Below are 25,629 nucleotides of genomic sequence, written 5' to 3' on the forward strand. Positions count from 1 at the left end.
TGGTTAGTGGGTCATCGTGGCCCCTTACCAGGTTAGGAAGGAGGGTTATCTCCTGCGGAGCTGTCTTATTGGTGCCAAGAGGGTGTTGCTGTTTACAGCTGAGCAGGTGTTTCTGTCGATGGGGAGGTTTGGTCGGTGTGCAGCGTGGATGCACGGTGCCCGGTGAGGGGGGAGAGGAGGCCTGAGGACAGAGAGAACTTTCAGGTTAAAACTTTCCTTGACTTGCCTTAGATGACACATCTTCGTTTCATCCAAAGGAAGGAAAACGAGTCAGTCTGTCCTGACCACCTACCAGCTTGCTGCCTCATTGCTTCCTCCCTTTAGAGCAGAACCCACCAGGGTTGTACTCTCGCTGGTGTCCTTTCTGTGCTTCGCTTTGGCTTTGAGCTCGTCCTTGCCTCCGTGACTCTCCCGAGATACTGTCATCAGGTTGGCCGTGACCTCATAGTCCTCATCTACACTCCTTTCCCCTTGAGATATTTGTATTCCGCTTGGTTTTCAGTTCACTGCACTTCCTTTGTCCTTCTGCTTGGCGGGTTGCTCCTTCTCAGTCCGCTTGGCTGGCTTTTCTCCGTGCCCACTGCTTCTTCACACTGGCACGCCTCGTGCCTCCTCCGGTTCTGTCTTCTGGCTGCTCAGCTGTAGCCACCACCCATGTACTGCCACCCTCCCGCCGTCTGCCGCGCTCCTGCTGGCGTGTCTAGTCAGCACCTAGAATGGATCTCGTCCCGAATCCACTCATCCTGCTGCTGTGTCAGGGGCCCCATCCCGCGTCCCTTTTGGCGGCAGACTCATTCTTCCAGTGCTCAGGCCGATGCCTTTGAGTCTCTTTCTCTTAATTCCTGTGTGGATTTCTTCAGCCAGGCTGCTGGCTTTAGCTCCTAGTATCTCCAGCATCTGACCATGCCTCCCCACTTGAGCTGTCACCACTCTGGTCTGAGTAACAGTCACCTCTTGGTTAGATTTTGTAGTTTCCTGTTGGCCTCCATGCATCTGTCTTTGGTCTTGAAAGTCAGAGAGAGCACTTGAACATGTGAGTCAGACCTGACTTGTTTGCTCAGTATCCTCCAGTGGCGTCCTGTTTCCACAAGAACAAAAGCCGGGGTCCTTCCAGAGGCTCCCCTCTGTGCCTCCTGCACGTCTGACTTCCTCCCCTGCAGGCTCCTTGCTGTTCTCCCCTCACGCGCCTGTCCTGCCTCTGCCTCCTGCCTTCAGGTCCTCACCCGCCGGTCCCCTCCTCGGCGGGTTGTCCCTGGGGCTGTGATTTAACACTGCAGGCCCACCTCACCCGGCACTTGCCCCCCTGGTTCCTGCTTTATTATTTCCACTCGCTGACATACTGTTTCACTTTTCATGTATTGCCCACCTTTCCACCTCGAACAGGAATGCTGCAGGGCAGGGATTGTTGCTTGTTTTCTTCCTGATCCTCTGACGTTGCTAGGCACATGGTGGGTTGGTAGTAAGCATTTGTTGCGTGTGTAAATGGTTGGATAAAAAACCATGCACAGTGGAGAGCTGTCGTTTTACCATCGACTGAAGAAGGAAGGAGTAAAATTTGGTGATAGGATCAAAGACAGTCGCGTGGAAAGAGTATTTAGGAAAGCCCAGCAGAGACCTCTGGAGTCGAGCCAGGGTTGAGGGGCTGGAGGGCTGTGTGTGCTGGGTGGTGGAGAAGCAGAAGTCTGGTGATTTCCCCTGTTGTTAAGCCATGAAGTATGAGCAATCACGAGCCACTTCTGCTCCAGGACCCCCGAAGACTAGCCCAGCAGGAAGTCCCATTGCATTAATCGTGGTAGGAAATCTTTCGTGATTCCTCCCCAGGATTAAGATGCATATATCATTAGCGTGTTTAAATGTCTAGGTGGTGCAACAACATTAACTGAAATAATTAGCTTTCGTGTGTGTATAGCCTATGGCTGTACTGGGTAACTTTAGAAGTGCCATAATGAATAGGAATTATTTTTTGTTGTTTAAGTTCAAAACCCTCACAGTTCTTTTAATGTAATTTATTTAAAAATATTACAGCCTTTGAACTTAATGATTCAATTCAGTTTTGGTGGGTCCTGTTTTCATCTTCACACAAGAAGTTAGTCTATCGCTTTTGGCAGCAGTTACTTCCCTGCTTCATTCTAATGTTTTTTAAAGCTTTTCTGTTGCAGTTTGTAGAATTCTTTATTCTTAAGAGCACGGAAGATGGACTTGTTTCATTTTTGCTGCGTGCCCGTTGCAACACCTTTGTATTCTGAAAGGTAAAGGATTGAAGTAAACAACACATCCCACTTTTCCATGGAGCTTAGTGACCTGCCCGAAGCGTTCTGTCGCCATCAGTCCTTGAGTCTTGCTGTTTGTAACCAAGCTCAGATTGCCAGGCAGCCCTATGGTGATGCCACGTTTAGGGCGGCACCCTGCTGTGCTGGTCTTGGCGGGGTGGCATCCTGTTGGAGGGTTCCCGTCGTCCCGGGCAGGGCGATTAGCTGCGTGGTTGCTTTCGCGTAGTAACACCCTGAACAGCGTAACGGAGCTCGCGTTGGTTTTTATCTTACGTCCCCTGCGTTGCTTTCATCTTGACTTTGCCTAGGCATTTTCCCGTAGTCTAGCAACGGTTATTCTAAGAATACGATTTACTGTTGGTTATGTCACTAACGTGAGGCCGTCTCAGATTTGTCAGACTCTGGGCCACTTTGAGAAACGTTTGGGCTTGGACAGGCCAAAGGTGGAAGCAAGTGTCAGCTATCATCAAGAACATGCATAGCCAAGACGGTCGGCACTGCACGACCCTTTTCTTGGCAGCACTGTGACAGAAGAAGGTATTTAGTGATATCTTAACATCATGAGCTAGCAGAAAAGAATATGAATTCTACTGGTAACAGTGATGAAGTGATTTCTTCTAATAAGATACCAACAAGGTGTGAGAGACACCTTGTTACAATTTATTCAGCTTCTTGGGCCATATAATCACTTTTATGACTATAAAATGTGGCCCAAATAATGAGAAGATGAAGAGAGGAAATGAGGTGACTGAAGAGATACAAGCTAATATGCAGTATTAGTAGGTAAGGAATACTTACGAGTAACAAACTGTAGACTACAGATCAGGTGTCATATGTTCTCTGAAATTTGGAGGGAGAGATTGCTCTGTGTAGATGATCCAGGTTTGTTAGCAGAAGGTGAGTTTAATGCATATGTGTTACTTGTGCAGCCACACACCTGTGGATGAAGGTGTCCCCGGGAGTAGAATCATAACATCTTATCTACCTTAAAATCTACCAATAACTTACAGCTAAAGTAGAAAAAAAAGGCCAAACTATTACTTTAGTTACATACAGCTTCATGTGCTGTTTCTAAAGCTGACTGTGTAGTATTCCCTGTCTTGCTTGTGGTCAATTATAATGAGTGTATTTTGCATTTTCAAATTTGTCTTGGATAGCAAAAGCCTCATATTCCTTCGTTCTGTGACTACCCACGTCTTTGTGGATCTGTCAGAAGTAAACAGGAACTATTAGTGTAACAACTGTCGGCATTGCGATGGGGCAGAAACAGAACTGAGTTCCTGAGCTTGTGGGCTGTCTGTCTCCTCCACAGACAGCAGCAGTGTTTGTTCACACCCGGGTGGGTGCTTTAGAGATTTCGTGTGCGGGCTTCAGCCTTGAGAAGCTCCCTGGGCTCCGTCTAGCCGTCAGTGGCCTCATGGCGACTGGCGCTTGCTCGGAGGGTGGGGACCGTCCATCCTGTGAATTGTTAGGGGTCTTGAGCTTTAGTGACCGGATTGTTTGCCTGAGTGGCTAGAGATGATTACGGGCACTTGCCTGACCTCACATTCTCGATGACAGAGATAGCTTTGGTCAATTTAAAGTAGCAAGTGTAATCAGAATTTTAAAGAATTACTTAGATAATAGGTTTTCAAATCAGCTTTCTCTTAGCTATGTGCTAAATTTAAAAATTAAGTGAAAACACACTGTTTATACTAGAGGTATCTATTTCCCACCAGTCTTCATTGAGACTAAGTTGAGGACACTGAGTTGTTTAGGGAGATTGTTTTATTGCTTAATGTTACTTGAATTGTTTGTATACCCAGTTGGAGATTTGTATTTGTTTTTCAAAATACAACATTATATATTTTATGCTGAATGATTAGTGTCTGCCCTTTAAGGTATGAATGAACGTCAGTCCTATGTATTAAGAGAAGGCGTAAGGACGGCCTGATTATTAAAGAAGTGCTGGGCTCTGGGGAATCTTGGAAGCAAAGTATTTTCAATTCCAAACTAGTTTTTCAGCTTAAGTATAAAGCTGGGAAAAGTTGCCTTCAGCTACTAGTTTTCCTGAATCCGAAGAGGCGGGTGGGGCAGGATCAAAAATGCTCATTTGATCAAAGTTATTGGCTCTGAAGGGGCTCTTACCTGTGTGAGAAAGATGAAAGGTGTTGTTTTTATTGCATGCTAGTAACAGGGTGATTCTGAACTAATTGGTGGTGAACTGCCAATCACCTAAGGGGAATGCAAATAGATACTCTTACAGTTTCCTTTGAGGTAGTGAAATCTTATGTCGAGGCTGGAAGGAAAACGGAATAATACCGTTAAATTGACCTTAAATGAGCTGCTTTGTGGTTTTCTTGGAGAATCCCTTTTTCTTTTTCATGACTAGCCCAAACAGGTTTTGTCTGCCAATTTGACTTATTGACTAGACAATGCTGACTTGAACATTTTAGATTCATTTCGAAATAAAGTAATGATGATACTGTTCTTCAGGATGTTTTTGATGATTCTGATTTAAGGTGCAACTTAAATTTGTGTGGCATTCCAGCATTTGTTTGCAGTGTGTCAAGATTCCTTACAGTGGCCATCATTTGCTTCCAGCCGTGTATAGTGGAATATTCTGCCCAGACAAGCTTACTTTTCTCACTTAGGTGACGAGATACATAGTAAAGGATGGTGGTGTCTTTGAAAATTGTGTTATTCCAGATGAATCTAGTCCTTTAATAAAAGCATGATTTCTTTGAGGACAATAAGAATGTAGTCTTGATTTCAGTGCAAGTCAGGCAGTGTTTATTAGCTGCCTGTTGTGTGCCTAGCACTGTGTCACCACAAAATAAAATACGGCATTTCAGAAATACCACCTTAGTTATTCCCCTTTGGAAAGTAACACATTGATTGGTCTAGACACCCCTGTTGAGCTTTGTAAACATCACGCTTCCAAGGCGGGCATTTGTGTCTTTTCACTTAGGTGTGAGTTCGCAGCAGCAGTTCTGTCTACTCTGGTTCCCTTTCAAAATTCGGAATGTTCATCAGATTACTTTTTCTAGCAGTGAACTGGTTACTGGGATAATCCTTTTCTTTACAAGTGTAGAGAATGAAATGTACTTTGGAATTTTATTTGAAATTTATCAGATATAGAAGTTAAATGCATTAACTAAAAATACACATCATATAATTTATAAAGAAATAGGATAAAAAGTAAAATATATTTATCTCTAAGACTGTTACATTCAAAGACACTTGAAAATCTTACAAAGCTATGCCATCTTACAGTAAATCTCTTTGTTATGCAGAAATAACCTATTAATTCCCTTTTGGGGAATGTTTCCCTTTTTGCTTTGGCTGCTAGAAACTTTAAACTAAATTTGTAATCCAAGTTTAGTAGTTTGGGGTCATGCTACCTGAATACCTCTGTACTATCTTTAACCCCATTCTCTTATATATTATATGTTGACAAATAAAATGATGTAACTCACAAGCTCTGGAGATAGCATGTAACATTTCAGTGCTTTTAAGACCCCGGGTTCTCCAGAAGAGAGCGTGCTGGATTTCTCTCTCTTTACTGGTGGACAGAGAGGAAAGGAAATGTAGAGGGGGCAGAACTTACCTTCCGTAGCAACCTGGGGCAGGACTGGAGTTCTGTGATTCCAGAAGAGGGCTTAGGGAAAAATGGCCTCTGACTGAACCCCTTATTGCATGTGCACCCTGCTGCCTTGTGCTGTTGGCCTGAATCCCCCTGGGCCTCTCTCCCTTGGAGAAAGGAGCACTGCTTGCATCTCGAGAGACACCAGAGCACTGAGTCCTCTTCCTCCTGAGTCAGTGCTCCTGGCCAGTTCATCGCTAGTCCCCAAGAGCGGAAATTGCTGGGCCCTCCAGATGTTTGTCACTGTGTGAGGGACTGTCTGCTCTCAGTAGGTGTGAAAGGAACAGTAGCAGCAGATAAAGGTACCACTCGCTTAAGACTGAATGATGAAGGCGGAGCATCTCGGATGTGTGATTCCTACTGAAGTTAATAAATGGGAGAGACAAATAGGAGTTTGTACTTAGCCCCCAAAAGTAATACAGATTTTCGAAGAGATAGAATTAGAGCAGAAAAAAGACTGCCTAGAATATGGGAAAAGTAAAATTTGGTAGACAAAAGATGAAATAGTCCTTGTGGTAGACAGAATAATGGTCTCGCAAAGGTGTCCCAGTCCCAACCCCCAGGGCCTGTAACTACGTCCCCTCACCTAGCCAAAGGGATTTGGCAGTGTGATTAGGTGGGGTGTCTCGAGATTGTCCTGCGTGGTCTGGTAGGACCAGCGTCACCACAGTGTTGTTGTGAGTGCAGATGCAGCAGGAGGGTGAGAGAAGGAAATGTGGCAGTGGCAGAGGGTGGAGTGGCCTGAGCAGAGGACCGTGAGCCAGCGAGTACTGGCAGCCTCTTAGAGCCAGGAAGACAAACAGGTTCTCCCTGCGATTCTCTAGAAGGAACAGTCTGCTGACACCTTGATTTTAAACTTCCAAGCTCCAGAACTGTAAGAGAATACGTTTGTGTTGCTTTAAGCCACTAAGTTGTGGTCGTTTGTTACAGCAGCAATAGAAGGACAGTACAGTTCTTCTGAAGATTGAATTAATCCTTTGGTAGAATCAAGTGGAAGAACTATTTCATGTCACAGAACAAAAGTACGAAGAGAAGGAAGTCACTGATGAAACAATCAACTTGGGCTACAGAGCTGATACACCTAATCTAGAGAGTAGCCACCTAGAAGGAGAAAAAAGAAAAGGAGAGAAATTTAAGTAAATAAATAATAGAAGAAAATATGAATGAGCTGAGGGGAGACTTGAGTGTACCTTAAAAATTAGGTTACGGAGACCTAGGCAAGATTATTAAGCAGGAAGATCCAGAGTTATCCTATAAGATTCATGAATTCCAAGAATAATGATAATAATTTAAAAACTTACAAGTTTTTACATAGAAAAGTTACTTACAAAGGAGAGAGAGAGCAACGTCAAACTTCCTGTTCATAACCTGTTAAGGATGTTTGAATAAGATGTAGTCTTGCAGGGCAGGGAAGAGTGCAATTAAAAACTCATTTATTTCCAAAGATGTCATGTATGTATTAGGGCCCAAAAAGATACTCATTAATTTATTCATTTTATAACTGTGTATTTAGTGACTAATTTGTGCTAGGTCCCATTCTAGTTGTTAAGGATATGAAAGCTTCCATACTAATGGAAAAATTTAGTAGTACTCTCAAACTAAATGTTTTTAAAATAATCTCAACACAATCCAGAATTTAGGAAGGGAAGATGGAAAGCAATGAGAGCATGGCTTTGAAAAGCCTTGTGAACATTTCACCCTGGTGTGGGGAAGTTACCTAGTAAGATATTCCTGTGCGCTTATGAGAATGTGTGTTAAGAATGAGAAAGTAACCAACGAAGTGTCAAATTAACATGGGGAAGAAGAATAAACAGAAACTTCTCTTGCTGGGAAAAGAAGCAAAATAAAGCAAAATGAAATAAACAGAGATTATGAGATTACATGAAAGGAGAAAGAACACCAGTCTTCGTAATAAGCTAGCCTGTGGATGGCAGGATTCAGTCCCTGGATGTCACTGTTGAGCTGCTGGAAAACCCAATTTGAAGCCCATTCTGTGTGTAATCTTCTAATTGCATGAAATTATTTCCTTATTTTTTAAGCTACTTTGAGTTGAGTTTTCTGATTGAGTACAAAGCATCCTAATAATACACCCCATTTCACAGATGAGAACACTGAGGTTTTAGAGAACATAAACCTAAAAAAGAAGGAGAACTTGAGAGAAGAAAACCACAAAAATTTTTTTGGAATTTAGCAGACCTGAGAAAATTTTAGAAGTAACTAATTTAGCAGACCCAAGGAAGTTGAATACTAAACCATCTGTGCTTGATTTATATCTCAGAATCCCCAAAAGTCCCCAGACGTGGCACCACTGGGTGGGTACCTATGAAAGTGGGGTTGAAGTGGAACGAGTTAAGCTAAGGAGGCTGGTGGAAAAGTCTGCTTATGAAGTGATTTGACCCCACATCATTTCCCTTCACCCAGGGCCCCAGACCACCGCCTCCTCCCCGCTCCAGCAGAGGAGGGGGGTTATTCTCAGGGAGAGTGAGACTGGCCTGGGTGCGGCTGTTGGGGGCTGGGAACTGGAGGGGTGCTCACAGGCTGAGTGTGTGGGCCCCCGCCTCCCTTTACGTGGGCAGCCAAGCTTTCCTGCCCCAAGGGAGAGACGGAAGAGTCTCCCCCAGCGATCTGTCCAGCCCAGGAGGGAAGCCTCACAGCCTCCTGGCAACTGGGTGTCCATGAAAAACCCACCAGGATGACCCAACGGTGCCACCCATGCTATCTTAGAGTTTCAAATCATCATTTTTCTTGCTTCCTTCGCAAGTACGAACAGACAACTAAGACTTACCAGACTTAAGAGGAAGACCTCGGCTGTGAAAGCAGAGGCCAAAGCAAACAAACAAACAAACACACACCAGGGGGAGACAGAATATGCACAGGGTAGGAACGTCCCTGAGAAGGACAAGGATTCCATAAAATGGATGAGCTAGTGAACAGAAAGGGCTTCTTGAAATTTAGAAATGATAATATATCTAAAACATTGGAAGATCAAGAAAATAGGTCAAAATGACAAAAATAGGGAAGAGTTAAGAATATTAGAGACCCAGTTCAGAAAATCTACCATACGACTAATAGGACTTGCAAATGGAAGAGGAGAGAAAATGGGATGGGAGAAATGACAAATCAAGAAGATCTCTCAGCTCTAAAGGACGTGAACGTGGAGACTGAAAGTGCTCACCCAGGGCCCAGCGTGCAACGTGGACGACTCCCCAGCCCGGGGCACAGGCCTTCCACGGCTCTGGGGACAAGGAGAAGCAGCTCGCGCGCGCGGGCACAGGAGGAGGAAGTCAAGACTGGAAGCTGGAGGACAGTGGAGCAGTGACTTCACGGTTTGGAGGAATAATTAGTTTTGACCTAACTAGTAAATAATGATGAACTGGTAAGCACTGAATAAGAAGGTTCCCTTCTATTTCTTGATTTTCCAGCTTTAAGTATTAACTGTTAACCTTCCAGCTATGGAAGATGAGGATTTAATCTCTGTAGACCACACACCTTTTCATTCCTCATTTATATTTTTTAAATATAAAAAATAATTTATATTTAATAAAACTTTAATATTCAGACTTGTATAGTTTCAAAAAAATTTCCTCCCATTTACCTTTTCTTTGCAAGATACTGAAATAAAGACATTTGAAAGGAAAGTTAAGAGCATAAAAAACTAAGTAAATGAAAGCCAAAGGTTAGTTCTTAAGAGTGGGAAGAAGAATGTTACTGAAGAAAGGAAAGCCCATCGCAGTTTATTACACAGGTGAGCGGTGAATAATAGAGTTTGTATTGTAATAATGTAGACATTGAATGTCGGTCTAACCAAAGTTACCAATACGATGATGAAGGAAGGAGAAGGTGAAAACAGAGAAAAGCATTTAAGACAGTGAGGTCCGCAAGGAACATGTCACAGTCTTAAAGGGTCCCAGATCTTAGCGGACAGGACCTACTGTGCAGCACAGGGAACTGTGTTCAGTATCTTGTAATAACCTATGATGGAAAATAATCTGAAAAAGAATATGTATGTATTTGTGTGCGTATAACTGAATCACTTTGCTGTACACCTGAAACTAACACAACATTGTAAATCAAATATACTTCAATTTAAAAAAATCTTAGCAAACAAGTACAAGCACATAATGAAAACATTCTTAAAAACTGAGAAAAAACTGATCAAAGTACAGTTGTAGTGGGGAATTTTAATTTGTCCATTTCAGAACTTAACAGATGAAATAGAATACAGAGATATATAAACCATTGGAGAAATAAGCAGAAAATTTGAATATGGTATGCATATTAAAGTAATAATACGAAAACATTTTTTACCCATTATACTGGCAAAAATTCAAGAGTTATAATGTCCAGTGCCAGGGAAGAGATTGGAAAATACAGATCTCCCTTGACTTACAACACGGTTACGTTCTGGTAAACCCATCGTAAATTGAAAATACCGTAAGCCAAAATGCACTTAATCCTCCTGAGCTCCTGAGCACCATCGCTTAGCCTGGTCTACCTGAGGTGCCTGCAGAGAGCTTAGTTAGCCTGCAGTCAGGCCAAACCATCTGACATCAAGCATATTTTATAATAAAGTGTTGATAGAAATGTAAATTATTACAATAATGTATTAGAAGAAATCACAATATTTGGGGAGAAGTAGCCTTTAAATATCTCTTAATACTGTAAGTGCTCATATCCTTTGGCTCAGCAGTCTGAATTTTGGGAATCTGTCCTACAGCAGTAATAGAACCAGAATGTACTCGGTGTGCAGAGAAAAATGTTTATAGTGGCAAAAAATTGAGGAAAATCTTAATATAAATGGAATAAATCTGAATAAAATTGAAGTACATTCATACTCTGGAATTATTATTTAGCTGTAGAAGTTGGGACTATCTGTCATGTCAACGTGAACATACTAACTAGGAAGGTGAGTGGTGAAATAATGTCTGGTTTGACCCATTCTATGAAATATGTATTAAAGCCTTAACTGTGGTGTATATGCGTGTCTGAGTGTGTGCAGGAAGCTGAAGAATGCACCAGCCATGCTGCTGACAGTCGCCACTTCAGGGAGAGGGGCTGGGCTGGGGAAGAGGAGATCTTGATTTTCTTTCACTTTTAATAATAAGCACATGATACTTTTGTAAATAATAAAAAAATTAATAATAGATCAAGTAAGAATTTTACCAAAATAAGAAATTTTCTAAGAAACATGTAGTGTTTAATCAGCAAGAACTTGAAAGTTTTAAGGGGTAAAGAAGTGGATGCACTTTTCTGTGAATCACAGCAGCCTTTGTTCTCATTTTCAGAGATCAGGACTTGCAGTGTGTTATTTTGTATTTTCATTACATGAGAGGGCTGCCTGTTCTGGGGTTCTGTTGTTACAGTTCTAACATATTTTTGCTTTTGGTAGGACTGTCTTCGTCAGTGGAATACAATATGATGGAGTTGGAACAAGAACTTGAAAATGTGAAGACTCTTAAGACAAAATTAGGTATTGTACTTTTTTCCCTTGCCTTATGTATTGGTCTTGGTTTCTTATTAAAGACTTTACTGTAGTCTGAAATATTTTTAAAAATTATGAAATCTCTAGTTTATGTTATAAACTTTTCAGTCTGTCCAAAGCCGTTTAGTAAAGGATGTCTTTTAGTTTGGGGAGAGGATAAGTACATATGTATTTACTTTTTCTGTTGTGTTTTTTTGTATGTGTACAGAATGACTTTTCAGAGATGCTGATTTTCAGAAATGTCACTCCACCATCTTTTCACTTGCATTACTTCTAATAAAGTAGTCTTCTGTTCTTATCTTTTAATGTCTTTTTCTTTGTATTTATCCTTTTTTGAGATCTGTGACACCTCATGGGTGTATGGCTTAATGTCTTTCATCCATTTGGGAAATTGTTGGCCATTATCTCATCCAATATTGCTTCTGCTCATTCTCTTTTATTTCCTCAGGCTCCAGTTACACATATGCTGGATCTTTTAACTCTTATATGTTTCCCTATATATTTTCTCTCCTTTTGTATGTGCTTCAGTCTGTGATATTTCTACCGATCTTTCCTCCATCTCTCTTTCACTCTTCAGCTAAGTCATAACTGTTGTCAAAACTATGTGTTGAACTCTGAATTTTAGTTAGTGTTTTTTCAGTTCTTGAATTTCCATTTGATTACTTTTCTAGATTCAAATTGTGACGTTTGCCATTTTGTTTACTTGAACATTTTAATCCGTTGTTTTAAGGTCTCTTTCAGTTAGGTCCAATATCCAGATCCACTGCAAGTCCGTTTCTGTTGTCTCCTTTTCCTTTGTCCAGTCTCCTGATGATGTTGGATCGAATGTCAGACGTTTCTCGTACAAAAATTGTGGACACTCTGGATGATGTTTTGTTTTTGAGAGGATTTCCTTTTGCTTCTGGTGGGCAGTTAGTGTAGGGACGGATCAGTCTAATCTGTCGGGGCTTGAGGTCATTCGGGACCAGGATTTGGTCTTGACGAGGGCTTGTCTGTTTCGAGGTTGGCCTTCCTCCTTGGGTATAGCTTTTCCTTGATCCTGACTGAGAGCCTGGCTGTTTTGTGGTCTCTGTGATCCATCTTCTTCATGAGCCCTGCACTCTGATTTTTACCTCTCGGGAAGCTTGAGCCTGACAGAGCTTTGCTTTGCTTCTCTGTCTCCTGCTCCGCCTTCTGCTCGTCTTCTTAGCTTCTGCGGCCCTGACGCTGGGCAGCGGAAGTAGCTGAGTGTCGGACTCACCTTTCCTCTGTGCCCAGTGCCTCTCAAACGCTGGCCACCTTGAGTGTGGAGTGTGCTGCAAGCTTTGCTTTAGCGTCATTTTCTTCTGCCCACAGACTTGGGCCTTATTTCCAGCCGCGTGGCCCTGGGCCAGTTCTGTGCTGGAAGACACCGTGCAGGGAGAGTAGTGCCCGCTGGCGGGCTCCCTCCAGCTCATTTCACAGAATCGGCCCCTCGCCTCCGTCATCACGGAAGCACTCTGATACCTTCATACGGGTTTTTTTTTAAGTTAAGTTTGACCCATCCTTTTCCAGTTGTCCCATGGCATAAGGATTGGTGTGGTGTAAGGTAGACCATTGTCGCTGGAAGCAGAAGTTTGCCTCCAGCCTGTAGGAAACTGGAAGTGTTACCTTGGGGTGTGGGACTGGAGGGGTTCTTACTCATGTTACCTGATTTTTTCGGATCTCTGTCAGATGTGTGTAAATCTGTCAGTATGCAACATGTCAATAAAAAAAGCAGTGCAAGTATTTCTGTGTTTTCAGAGTAAGCTGCACTTTCACAATGTATGTCACTAACAGTTGAAAGGTCTTCAGTGTTAGAATTTAAATGTAAGATTGGGCTGTTTAACATAGCAAACTGATTTTAAAGTTCTGATTTTTATGGCTTGTGGAGGAAAATTAAAAATAATTTATGTCTTTGGGAAAAATTATTTATGTAAAAATAATCCTTACTGGTTATAGTAGTAAGGGATGAAAATGTGGATCTGGAGAGAATTTTTGTAAATTACTGAAATGTTTGATATTTTGTTTTTCCTTCTAATAGAGAGGCGCAAAAAGGCTTCAGCGTGGGAAAGAAATTTGGTGTATCCTGCAGTTATGGTTCTCCTTCTTATTGAGACAGTAAGAATTTATTTGCCTAGTTAAATAAAGCAAATTATTTTTTACTTTAGCATTTGTGTATGGCAACTCCCTCAGCTAAATGGTTTCAGGTAAACTGGTTTTCTATCAACGGGATTAAAATCCACCTATGCCTTTATTTGTAAAAACTCAGTAGAGCAAAAGATGAAATTAATGGTAATTTTTAAGAAGTCCTCAAGATTGCCTATTTCCTCATAAAAGCAGGAAATGCATTCTTTTGTTTCAGTTGAAAATTAAGAAGAGACAAGGTGTTGCAGATACCCTGCTGCAAACTTTGTGACAGGATATGAGAATTTTACTAAGTTAGTTCTGATAACAGTTTAACCATTTTTAAAATCTGTGGACTTGTAGGTTTCCAGTTGGTGAAATCAGTTAGTAAATGGATCTATATTGTTAGCTTTTGTCTTAAGCTTTGAGATTATAATACTTTGCAGAATTGTAAAGAATTTACTCTGGAGTTTATAGTCTCATTACTTCTTTAAGTTTATGTGTAGAATTTTGGTCTTAACTGCTTTTCCACTACTCTGAAGCATACATTTGGTTGGTTACTTAGGTTTTAATATATATGTTTTGGCAGAGTATCTTTGAAATTAAAACCTGACGGCTTACTTTTTATGTTGTAGTCTATTTCAGTCCTCTTGGTGGCTTGTAATATTCTTTGCCTGTTGGTTGATGAAACAGCAATGCCAAAGGGAACAAGGGTAAAGTAAAACGCTTTAAAGTGCCTTTCTTTTGTGTTAGTGTTCTGTATGTACACCCTGAGTGCTTCAGGTAAGTGAATGAGAGCATTCCCCTTTCTGCATACATCCGCTTCAGTTTGTATGAGTTTCTTTATGCAGTGAGCTTTCAGAGCAGTGTTTATGAACTCCAGTTTTTGTTTCTGATTTCTTAATTTGGATTGTCTGAGGCTTTTACCAGGTTTCAGAGTTTCATACTTTGTATCAGAGTTTATCTTTGTTTTACTGAAATTCTTATTTGTGATCCTTTAAGAAAATGTATACTCTGTGAAATACAAGGAAGGAGTTTATCAGATGGATTCATTGTGTTTGCAAAAGATCCAGATGTATGGTTGTAAGGGCTCGTGCTTCCGAAGAGTCAGGTGTTTTATGAACCTGAGTCAAAATGTTCAGTTACTGGAGGAGAGTCAGATGCACATCTTTTTCATGAATTAATACTCTCTCTTCTTTAAAAATTTGTGATTTTATTAAATGCCATCAATTAGTCTATTTAAATATATTCTCCATATGGAAGGTAGTCTCCTCTAAATATTCATATACGGCATCCTTTTTCTACGTATCTCTATAAACTTTTGGATACTTAAAGTAGCATTTAAGTTTTGACATTTTATTACACTTTTCAAAGTTAGCACCTTTCCCATTTCCCATAGAAATGACTTCAAAACTCTTTCAGACTTTTGATGCTTTAGGGGAAGGAAAAAATTGTTCTTAACCCTTTCTAGGTTCTCCTGGCTGGTCTAAGAATTAAAATGACGTGAGACAGATTAACAGGAGAAAATAGATTTTAATTATGTGTATATAAGAACAGTGAGACCCCAGGGCAAGCTGAGCAGTTGAGGCTTCTGTGGCACCTGAGAGAAGGAGAAGGGAGAGGGGCTTGGGACTTGGAAGAGGAGGGAGGCAATTCTCATGCAGATGGAAGAGCAGATGGGCCACAGAGAGGACTCTGGTCCCCAGGTTCTGCCAGGTGGCCTCTGCCCCGAGCCGGGACTCTCTGTGGACGTCTCTGGTGACAGGGCCCCTCCAACCCAGTCCTTTCTCTCAATTCTTTCAGGCAGTTAAGGGGTGAGTGGGTAGGGGCAAGAGGGAAGGCTTCCTGAGTCTTCTGTTCCTTAAAAACAATCAGCCCGAGATAACCCTCGTGCTGGCACGTTTGAGGGGGCAGGTTTTGCGTCCTCCGTGCCACTTCTTTCTCTGAACCACCTCCTACACCTTTTCTCCCATAGAAAAAAGCCAATATCTATATTTAGTCCTTTCCTTCAGTCCAAGATGAAGAGACTGTTCTTTCAAAGGCTAATTCTTTCAGCACGATTCTCAGTTTGGCTCCCTGCCCCCGGCCTTTCAGGACCTGGTGCCATTTGTTACTGCCACTGTCTCCATGCCACTGTGAGCCTCCCAGCACTCTCCAGGTGCCTCACTGCGCTGACGAGCAACCGTGAACAGTCCTCCTCCATCTACCGCCCTGGCTTGGTCTTCTTTTAGACCCTAATCCATTGACTGAGCAGGAAGTCAACTACTGTGTTGACTTCCATCCCTTTCTTGGCCCATTTTCACATATACCGCACACTAGGTAAGGCCCAAGCCCCGTGGTGCTGTGTTGTACCATCCCCCTTAGTACATAGCACGAGGGACTCACACATGGTAGGCGCTGTATGATTGTGTCCATAAATCAGATCCTCCTAATCCTGCCTGGGGGCCTTCTCTTGAGACAGAGAATATTTCCAAAATGTTGCCATCCCAATTAATAAGCTTTCTATTAGCAGTCTTCATTTTTTCTTCAGAAGGTTGACAAAAGTTGATAAATTCTTTGCCCTTACCTCATTTATGTATGCAGTTTCCATTGGTGTTCTTCTTTATGTCTAAATACGATTGTGTAAATAATATGTATGATATTATTCATTGGTTTATTTTTTCTTAGGCTGACTTTACGTTCTGGTTTATCTGTCAGATATAATTGAAGCTGATAGCAAAATAGTAGTTCTATTCAGAGAGTTCCTTTAATTAGTAAGCTTTGAAAAAATTTTTCCTCTTTCAGTAAGAAATGATGTTTTGCCTATCTGGTTTCATTAGTAAATATTACTTTTTCCCCTTATTTTGTTAAGTTCTAGATAAAGATAGATTTTGAGAATAGCTGTAATGTTTAGGGAAAAATGTATAGCATTGTGTTTGAAAAATCCCTGTTAATTAAATCTGAATTCCCAAAGAAGATTTGGGGAAAGGAAACTTGCAAGAGTAGAAACAGGATATGCACATTCAACTGTCTTTCTTTGCTTGCTTCAATTTTGACATACTTTAATTGTGTAGTGTTTATATCGTTGCCTCAGGGTTCAGACAATTATATGCCCTATTCTTTTTGTACTATTATATTAAAAAATTTCTTCCAAGAATATTTAGGATTTAACAATAAGTATAATCATACCATTTTGAGAAGTAACTTAAAAGACATTTGAGAACTGAGCTTGTTGGAAGTGTTAACTTGTGGTTGAGTTAGTTGATGAACTCAGTCTCCTGTCACAGTTCATTTTCCTTTGAAAGCCTAGGTGTTATTCCGGGGTATTAAACATTCCTGATTTCAACTGTCTTATGTTTATGAAACAACACTTTTAGGGAAACCAAATATAATGGTGTCATTGAATTCTGAAAAGTGTTTTTTTTCCCCCAGGGGCCTGGAATAGGAAATGCTTCTCTCTCTGCCTTTGGCTTTGTGGGAGCTGCACTTGAAATCATTTTGATTTTGTATCCTTTCTCTGACTGAAGTTTCTGTCTGTTAGCAATTTTTTTGTCCAGTTTTCTGGGACAGTAGTAATTTTACTAAGACACTTTCCTGGAAGAAAAACAAGCCAGCCTTCCTCAAGCACTCCAAGTGGCCTTTGCTTTTGTTTTTCGTTCGGGCCTCAAGGCATCTTGGAGACTATTGAGAACTGAAGGAAACTGGCATTCTTCGGAGAGCTTTTTCCTTGATTCTCATAGCTATCTTATGGTGTCCTCTGTTGTTGGTTTCTATAGCCTTCGATGTTTTGGAAACTTTATTCCCAAGAAGGATGACACGACTATGACAAAGGTAAGGTGAAGTCTTAGGTGACTGTGCCTCCCTTTTGCTTCCCAGACAAACGGGCTGTTTTATTTAGTAATTGCCCTGAGCAGTTCATTTGCAGTTCTAGGTATTTGTGAGTTGCGTAAACACACACTGGAGGATTTTCAAAATGCTGAATGAGTGGGAAAAGGATGTGCTGTGTTTAGTCTGGATGGCCTCCATTCACGTGTAAATGCAGAGAGCCGTGGAGCTTAACCCGCCGTGGAAGGCTCCTGAAAGGACTCTCTCCTACAAAGAGAACGTCTTGCTAATGAGTAACTTTGATTGTGCTGACTGTACTTCAGGGAGCTTGTTTGAAATCTGAAGAACTTAGCTGCCACAAGTAGCAGAGACAGAGTATTCCAAATTTGAATAATTAAAGCAAAACGGAAGAGATCTGTTCAGAAACATTTTGTAGTCTGAGGCCAATTTGACTTTCTGCGGTGTGTCATTGGCTTCCGAGCGACGAAGGCTGTTGTCTTCTGTGGTGACTGCATCCTTGTGAAATGTTCCCACAGGCTGACAGTGAGGAGTGACAAGGGCTGCTGGCTGCTTTCCCTCATTGTATTTCCCCATTTCAGCTTACTTTACGGGGAGAGGCTCTTGTGCATATCTTTATCTGCCTAACACGCTGTGGCTTCTTGAGATACTTGGCACCTAGTGCAAGTAATCCTGAGTATCCGTGTTTTCGGCCCCTCTTACTTGATATGGAAGAATGCGCACAAGATACGTTGTAATGGACTACTAGAACTTAGGTGTTTGGGATTGCTAGCTTTTTGGTATTGCATCTTATAATAGTTAAACATATCAGAAGTAGATATTATATATCTTGAGCAGTGGTCTTGGCTTTAAGAATAGAGCCAGAAGTTCTTAAAAGTATTCATTCTTCGTTACTTGTCAGGCAGACTTTTTTTGAAATTGGCGACCTCAGTCAGTAATGTAAAGTGTGTGTCTGTAAAGTAATTTAAGTGCCCTTGAACTTTGTGTTTGTGCCGGGGGCGGTACATGTCCTGTAGAGCTTACAGACAGAACTGTGGGTGTTTGTAGAAACAGTTTTCTTGTTCTCCTTGTTTTCTACATCGAGGAGTATCATTAAGAATCCAGCAGGTACAGCAGGTAACTGGCGTGCACAGTAACCTGCCAGGCTGTGGGCGGACTTGCTTTCCCCGTGCCGTGTAACTGCCCAGTGCTCCTTCTGCCTCCCATCACAGATCATTGGGAACTGTGTGTCAATCCTGGTCTTGAGCTCCGCACTGCCTGTGATGTCAAGAACACTGGGTAAGTTTACGTGACAACTTTTTGCTTAAAGTCTGTACCTTTTCAAGATATTTTTTATAAACTTCTAGTTTCTAGACTTTTTTCAGAAAGATCATTCTTCGAAATATAGTACTTCCTCCCATATTATTTTATACCTTTACTTCTATAATTCATTTATATATAGGGCTATACCAAAACAAGCACTTTTATCAAATAAAGGCCATTTTTTTTCAGATACTTAAAAATACTCCTTCTCCAAACAATAGACTTAATTTTTTTCACTGACTAGTTTAACTTTTGAGTCCTCTAGTGAGGAAACTGACTTTTTTTTAAAACGATGTTTAATGTCTAGAAAATATTAAACTGATTTTTTCCCACATGAAACATTTTTAAAAACTTATAATTTTGTAAGTGGTTTTAAAAATTGAAAATCTATGAAACTTGTTTTATGCTGCGTTATGTCCATGGAATTAGACCTGACAGCGGGGAGCTCTATGAGAGCACACCCGACGTGAAGGGCGCCCGCCAGCTCTTTAGTGCTTTACTCGCCTGTCGTTCATACAGTTTTCTTAATACTTCAGTTCACAGAGAATTTATTTTTAAAAGTGAAACGTTTCTACTTCGTCATTGAAATAGCTGACTAAAGCTTCATTTGGTGTTCTTATCTTTTATAAAGCACTGTTGCAGACTGTATTCTCAGTTCTTGGCTAAATATTATTTCAGACAAAAAATTCCATTAAACAGTTTTCTTTATTTCTAGACTTAGGATCTGACTTAAGAGTGCTCACCAGTGATTAGAAAACCCCATTATCCAGCCTCAGCTGTCTGCTTACAACACAGATTACGAGTAACTTCTGGGAGCCTTTGTTTTAGCTCCTGCACTGCTCTATTATGCATTCAAGATTCACAGCTATGAGGGATGCAGACTGTGCCAAGAAAGTGTAAGCTTTATTACAGTTGTCTTCATAATTCTTACAAAGAAGCTCACGTTTTAATAAAAAGTGAAACCTAAGTGTAAATGTAACAGGGACCACTGTTCCCCGGGCTGACACAAAGCCCGCCTGTTAGTGGTCTGTCTTCTTTTGTGTTTGCGATGTAAGGCTTGTTATTGCTCGACAGCTGCTCATGGTGCTCAGATCTTGAAAATGCCAAAAATATGTACTTCAGTAACTTGTAACTGTTATCATTTGCATTATGGCAGTCCAACAGATAATTTCTGTGATATTACAGCCAATCTACCATTTTATCAGTGATGAAATTCACTCTGCTCTGTTATTTAAAATTAATTGTTAATAGTAATATATACTGATTTTATGAAAGAAAATTACATGCTGAGTACAGTTTTAATACAAAGAAAACAAATTAATGGCAAAATGTGCTTTTTGAAGATCAACAAATTAAATTCCTGAGTAGTTTGCCATAGAGATAAATAAAAAGAAGAAAAAGAAAGATGGGACAATTAAAATGCAGCTAACAAATGCCTGGACCCAGCTGTCCAAACAGGATTAATGGAGTGCATTAGGGTACAGTGAGTCATGTGGTGCTTTGCAAAATATCAACACGCACTGCATTACATGTTATGCCCAGTGGCACTGAATAGATGAAAAGAAATAAATACGTTAAACAGATTCATAGAGGCTTTTCACAGTATTAAAAAAGCAAATTTCTAGACTAAAAGAAAAAGCTTTATTTTAGTATTATAGAAAATGCAAACTAGAGAGTTACTTTGTAATTCCTCTGTTAACCCTTGGGAATTGAGTCTTTGATTCTAAGAGGATAAAACATAGAGAACTGTCATGAATATTATCCTGGTGTATAACGGGGTTTTGATTTACTAGACGAAAAGCTTGTAAGACTAGAATAGAGGATGCATTTAACAGCCAAATTCCAAGCTGTGAAAGTTTTCACTCTTTCTCATTGCCTCTCCTGAGGAAATCCCGACCCTTCGGGTGCTCTCGTGTGCTCCTGTGAGTTCAACCAGCAGTCACAGTTGCATGAGAAATGAAGCAGCAAGAAGTAGAATTTACCTGTGTATGGGCAGTTTTGTTCTTATTTTAATAATTTTTAGTGATGATTATAACTTTAATTGGAAATTGGAAATACATTGAATCCTGTAGAAAATAATTAATTTGGTGAGACTTTTGCTTCAAAAATGAGAATTTTGAGGGTTTTTTAAAAAAAAATTTAATTTGCCAACTGCTACTGCTGCGTCACAGGCTTAAACTGTAGCTTTAGGCGTGAATGCCTGGTGACATGACAGGTTTATTAAAGAATTCCTTTGAAATAGCTTCTTATATTTAAACTTAGAAAATTTTGTACTGATTGAAAAATTACTGCTAAGTAGATTTTATAAGCATATCACTTGCCACAAAGAATTAGGGAGCGAGCGTTCTGGCCGTGTATTTCTAGCCAAATATAATTAATATAGATGATAGTTTTGTTGCCCACAGGAAACACAATGAGTGAGTGCTTAACATTTCTTATTCAGACTCTTTAAAACCTTTAAGAGTAATGCTGTGCTAGTGGGTATGATTTCCAAACACGGTTTGGCTGCCTATTTAGTCTTCAGTTTTAAAGGCTCTAACATTTTGGGGGATATGATGTCCACATTTTTAGTAATCAGTTTACTGTTGGGTATAATAGACTCTCAACGTGGTAAGAGGAGATGGTCAACAAGGTGAATATAGAACAGGATCAAACCCAATGCCTTTTCTATAGTAAAGTATTTTAAAGGCGACAGTGAGCTTTGTGAGAATAGATTTTGCAAGGTTGCTGACATGTTCTTTGTTGTGCTTAATCGGGGAAAAACTTGAGGGGCTGACAGTTTTTGCATCATCTTTATTTGAAATCTCTAACAGGAAAATTTTTCTCAGATAACCAACAAACTTTGCAGTACTTTTACCAATTTCTATTTTGAAATTATGTTTATAGTTATATTTTTATCCTGAAATTCTTTCTGTAACTTGTAAGTTATGCAAGGCCCAAACGCAGATTTTTTTTTTAATGTACTTATGCTATTAAAACAAAAAACTATTGTCCTTTCAAATCAGCTTGAATTTATTTTTAGTACTTCCATGTATGTATCCTCTGGGTCCCATGTAGTCCATCACCTTGCAGAAGGAAAAGTGGATTATTCTCCTGGCCCATGATGGAGGGGCCGTGTTTAAAAACTGGTCCTTTTCGGAGAGGTCTTTGTTTGGGTTTGTAAATACACTGCTGATCTTTATCCTGGGCTTTCCTCCTCACTGTGAATCAGAAAGAAGTGATGCTTAGATACGACCGTTGGGAAATAAATGTGAGTCATGATGTGTGTTCCTGACTGACTGTGACTGTAATGTAAAAATAATTCCAAACCCTATATTGAAAATTCCTCAGCAAAGAAGTTTGTATGTGACCTAATTGTATTTTGTTATATTGCAGACATTAATAAATGAGTGGTACTAGGTAACTTTTGATTGATTACTAATGTTCTTATATCTGAACAATGAATTTGTATATCTAGTTAGGATTTTTAACAACAAGAAAAAGTCTTGTGTGTCAAATGTGGAAAGAATTAAGAGAGAAACAAGTGCTTACTCCCTAAGCACTCGTATTCCCAGTGTCTGCTTGTCCTGTCCTTCTGTTGCTCTTCTTGTTTCAGAGCACATAGTCTTGGCTGAGAAAATGCCATGTTGGCCACACATTCTAAATAATTTAGCCATCCTTTAATTTTAACTTGTTGTAAAATAGTTTCATATGAAAATATTTCCAGTTAGGATTATTTAGTTGGAAGGAGCCTTAAGATACAATTTTTTAATGTTAATAATTAAAATGTGACAGTTGAAACCAGACAGTAAACTACAGCAAGGGTCTGATTTGCGCGAAGAGCCGGGTCCTCTGCCTGGCTGAGCCTGCTTGCTTGGATGCCCGTGCGTGGCCAGCTCTGAGACTGACGAACAGGGGCTCTCCTGATTTATGGGAAATTTTATTCTAAAATTAATTTTTAATTAAATCAATACCTGAATAAATTCTGCTTAGAAAGAGTATTAATGACTAAGAGATCAGGTTCAAATTCCTTGTGACCACCACTTTTAATCCTAACCCCCTCTTCACAGTTCCCAGGAACCACACACACAGACACACACCCACACACCCACGGTGTCCTCTAGGAAACTTAAAACTCTCACCTGGGTATTACGTTGTTTCTGATTCTTTGATGGGAGTTCCTGTTTCTTCTGTTGACTCCTCACTCCTGTGAGCTGCCCAGTAGAAGTTAAAAGAGGAAAAGGTTTTGGAATCATTTCTTCTTCTGGAGCTCGATCGGCTGAAAATGAATTTCAAACCAAAATACTTACTTACCTCGTTCTGCTCAGGTCGTCAGTGACCTCCTAGTTGCCCAGTCCTGTGGATTCTGCTTGTATCTTAATTGCTCCATGGCATTTCCTGTTTGTAACCCCACTCCCCAGATCTCTTCTTCATTTCTGGACACCACCCCCCTTCTTTTCCTTCTCCTTCTCTGGCCGTTCTTCAGCTGTCTCTGTGACTGCTCCTCAGCTCCACTTGTCCTCTGACCCACCGCCCACCCCTGGACTAAGAGCAGACACACCGAGCTCTGCACTGTGTAGGTGTCCTGCTGCAGTCTCACACCGGCTGCCTCTACGGCAGGACCCGCACACGAGTGTGTGTGTGTGTCTTCCTGCCTCTCTCTCCCTTCTCCTTCCTCCTCCTCTCCCTCCCCTGAACTTCCCCGCAGTCCTGGGACGCTTTCTGTCCCGTACGCCAGACCAGAAGCTTGGGAGTTGTGCTGCCTTCTGGTACCAGCACCTCATGGCAGGGCTCATTTTCATCTTGTTAATATTTCTCACATTTGCCTCTGAAAAGTGAAAAGACTCAGACTTGTTTAGCATCAAAGCTGCGTATTTGATTTCATTTTAATATTTTATTGTGAGGAAGTGTTCATGAAGTGGACTCTAAATAGGTGTCCTTTTTGAGGAGGGTGGAGTCAGAAGCGAAAGCAGAAGAGCCAAGAAAGTGTTTAATTTTCCAAGTGAGGAAGCGATGCTGAGAGATGCTCTGGAGGCTCCGTCTCCGGAGATTTTCTCCAGAAGAGAGTAGACAGTTACCATCCAAATTGGAGGTCAGAAACTGTCATTTGTTTTAAAATTAGCACTTTAGCTTTGTCCTTGGACTATGATTATAATTCTCTTTCATTTAATTTTAGTTTGTATTAAAATTCACATACTCTAGTTCATCTGGACTGCTGAATTCACTTGCCTTCACATTAGGACACAATGAATTTGTGGCATGTAAATTTTATGACTGAAATTGGTTTGGTATTTGCAAATTACTTTTCCTTCTGCAAGCTTTGGTTCATATTGTTCCCGCAGCCCTCTCTCCTCAACCTTTCTCTGCCTGTCCATGTCCTCCTGTTCTCAGAGGCCAGGTCCCATCCTCTGTCACTTGTGAGGGTATATGAGATTCTTGTTTCAGCCTTGTTATACTTACCTATGTGAATTGCCTTTCTCAAAAAACCTTGCTCTGCTTAAAGGACAAGTCCAAATTTTATGCATCTTTTTATCCCTCATAGCCTCTACCTAATAAATATTTGTGATGTCACTGGATGCTGCCATATTGAATATGTACTGAATATTGCGTTCTCAGAATAGATGAACCGAGATATTCCAGGTGTCCTGCTTCCATCCTGATTGTCTTTATTTCCATGTTCCAAGATTTTTTGACTAAGTATTCTAGTTTTATTATTTTAAAAGACCTTTATAATAATTGGCAAAAGGTAGAAACAACCCAAGTGTACATTGACAGATGAGTGGAAAAACGAATTGTGGTTTATACATACAATGGAATGTTATTCAGCCATAAAAAGGAATGATGTCCAGGTGAAATAAGCCAGTCACACACGCACACACAAAAACAAATACTGGGTGATTCCATTTATACAAGGTCCCCAGAGTCATCTAATTCATAGAAACAGAAAGTGGAATGGTGGGTACCAGGGCTTAGGGGAGAGGGAAGTGGAGAATGGTTCTTCAATGAGAATAGAGTTTCAGCTTTTCAAGATGAAAAGAATTCTGGAGGCTAGTTGTCCAGTAATGTGAGTGTACTTAACACTTCTGAACTGTGTACTTAAAAATGATTTAGATGGTAGATTCTGTGTTACACTTGTTTTACCAAAATTAAACAGAAAATAAAGGGAAAAAGGAATGAAGCACTGGCACAGGCTACAACATGGATGAACTTTAGAAACATAATGCCGAACGAAACAGGCAGACTCCAAAGGCCACGTAGTGTATGACTCCACTTTATGACGTGTCCGAGACAGGAAAATCCACACGGACAGGAAGTCGGCTAGTGGTTGCCGAGGAAGGGGGAGGGTAATGAGGAGAAGCTGCTAACGCTTTCACTTTGGCATGGTGGAAGTGTTCAGCGGTTGTATAGAGATGGCGGTCACACAACACTGTGAGTGCACTAGGTGCACTGAATTATTTACTTTAAAATAGATATTTTTATGCCAATTGAATTTCATCACAATAAATTATTTTTTAAGAAAAGATCTTCACACGGTAGACAGTAGATATTTGTTCTCTTCCCTGTTTCTTTGTCAAGGTAATCTAATCCCAAGGGCTACATTTTTTCTTAAATTTTTATTAATTTATTATTTTAGTATAGTTGATATGCAGTATAATACTACTTTCAGGTGCAAAGCATGACGATTTGACACTTGCATACATTATGAAATGATCCCCAGGATAAGCCTGGTGACCCTCTGTCATCAGACAGTTATTGTAATGTTCTTGACCATATTTCTTATGCTGTATATTACATCCCTGTGGCTTATTTTACAGTGGGAGGTTTATACCACTAAATCCCCTGTACCTATTTCACCCACCCTCCTATCCCCCTCTCCTTAGCCACCACCTGTTTGTTCTGTGTAGGGGTCTGTTTTCATTTTGTTTTGTTTTTGTTTTTTAGATTCCACGTATAAGTGAAATCATATGTATTTGTGTTTCTCTGTCTGAGTGATTTCACTTAGCATAATACCCTCTAGATCCATT

The 25,629-nt window shown here is 40.6% G+C and overlaps 2 protein-coding genes across 7 annotated transcripts in view; one reads left to right on the forward strand and one right to left on the reverse strand.

Annotated features, from left to right (window-relative positions):
• The window catches only part of LMBR1 (limb development membrane protein 1), a 122,427-nt gene that overhangs the window by 78,959 nt on the left and 17,839 nt on the right, over positions 1–25,629 (forward strand). For 5 of the 6 annotated variants that reach the window (XM_032482996.1, XM_032482998.1, XM_032482999.1 and 2 more), the window contains 6 exons: positions 11,285–11,365; positions 13,419–13,495; positions 14,137–14,214; positions 16,913–16,986; positions 17,221–17,311; positions 18,535–18,601. In XM_032482996.1, the coding sequence (XP_032338887.1) occupies positions 11,285–11,365; positions 13,419–13,495; positions 14,137–14,214; positions 16,913–16,986; positions 17,221–17,311; positions 18,535–18,601 (468 nt within the window). Of the gene's footprint in view, positions 1–11,284; positions 11,366–13,418; positions 13,496–14,136; positions 14,215–16,912; positions 16,987–17,220; positions 17,312–18,534; positions 18,602–19,340; positions 19,522–25,629 lie in introns of all 6 variants that reach the window. The other variant, XR_004321167.1, reaches the window with a different exon arrangement.
• RNF32 (ring finger protein 32) overlaps positions 21,708–25,629 on the reverse strand; it is a 53,263-nt gene continuing 49,341 nt past the window's right edge. Inside the window, exons 10-11 of the transcript XR_004321168.1 lie at positions 22,747–22,883; positions 21,708–21,825 (exon numbers count right to left, since the gene is read on the reverse strand). The gene's annotated coding sequence lies outside the window, so the exon portion shown is untranslated. The remainder of the gene's footprint in view (positions 21,826–22,746; positions 22,884–25,629) is intronic.

This window comes from Camelus ferus, chromosome 7, assembly GCF_009834535.1.
Source record: "Camelus ferus isolate YT-003-E chromosome 7, BCGSAC_Cfer_1.0, whole genome shotgun sequence".
Lineage (NCBI taxonomy): Eukaryota > Metazoa > Chordata > Mammalia > Artiodactyla > Camelidae > Camelus > Camelus ferus.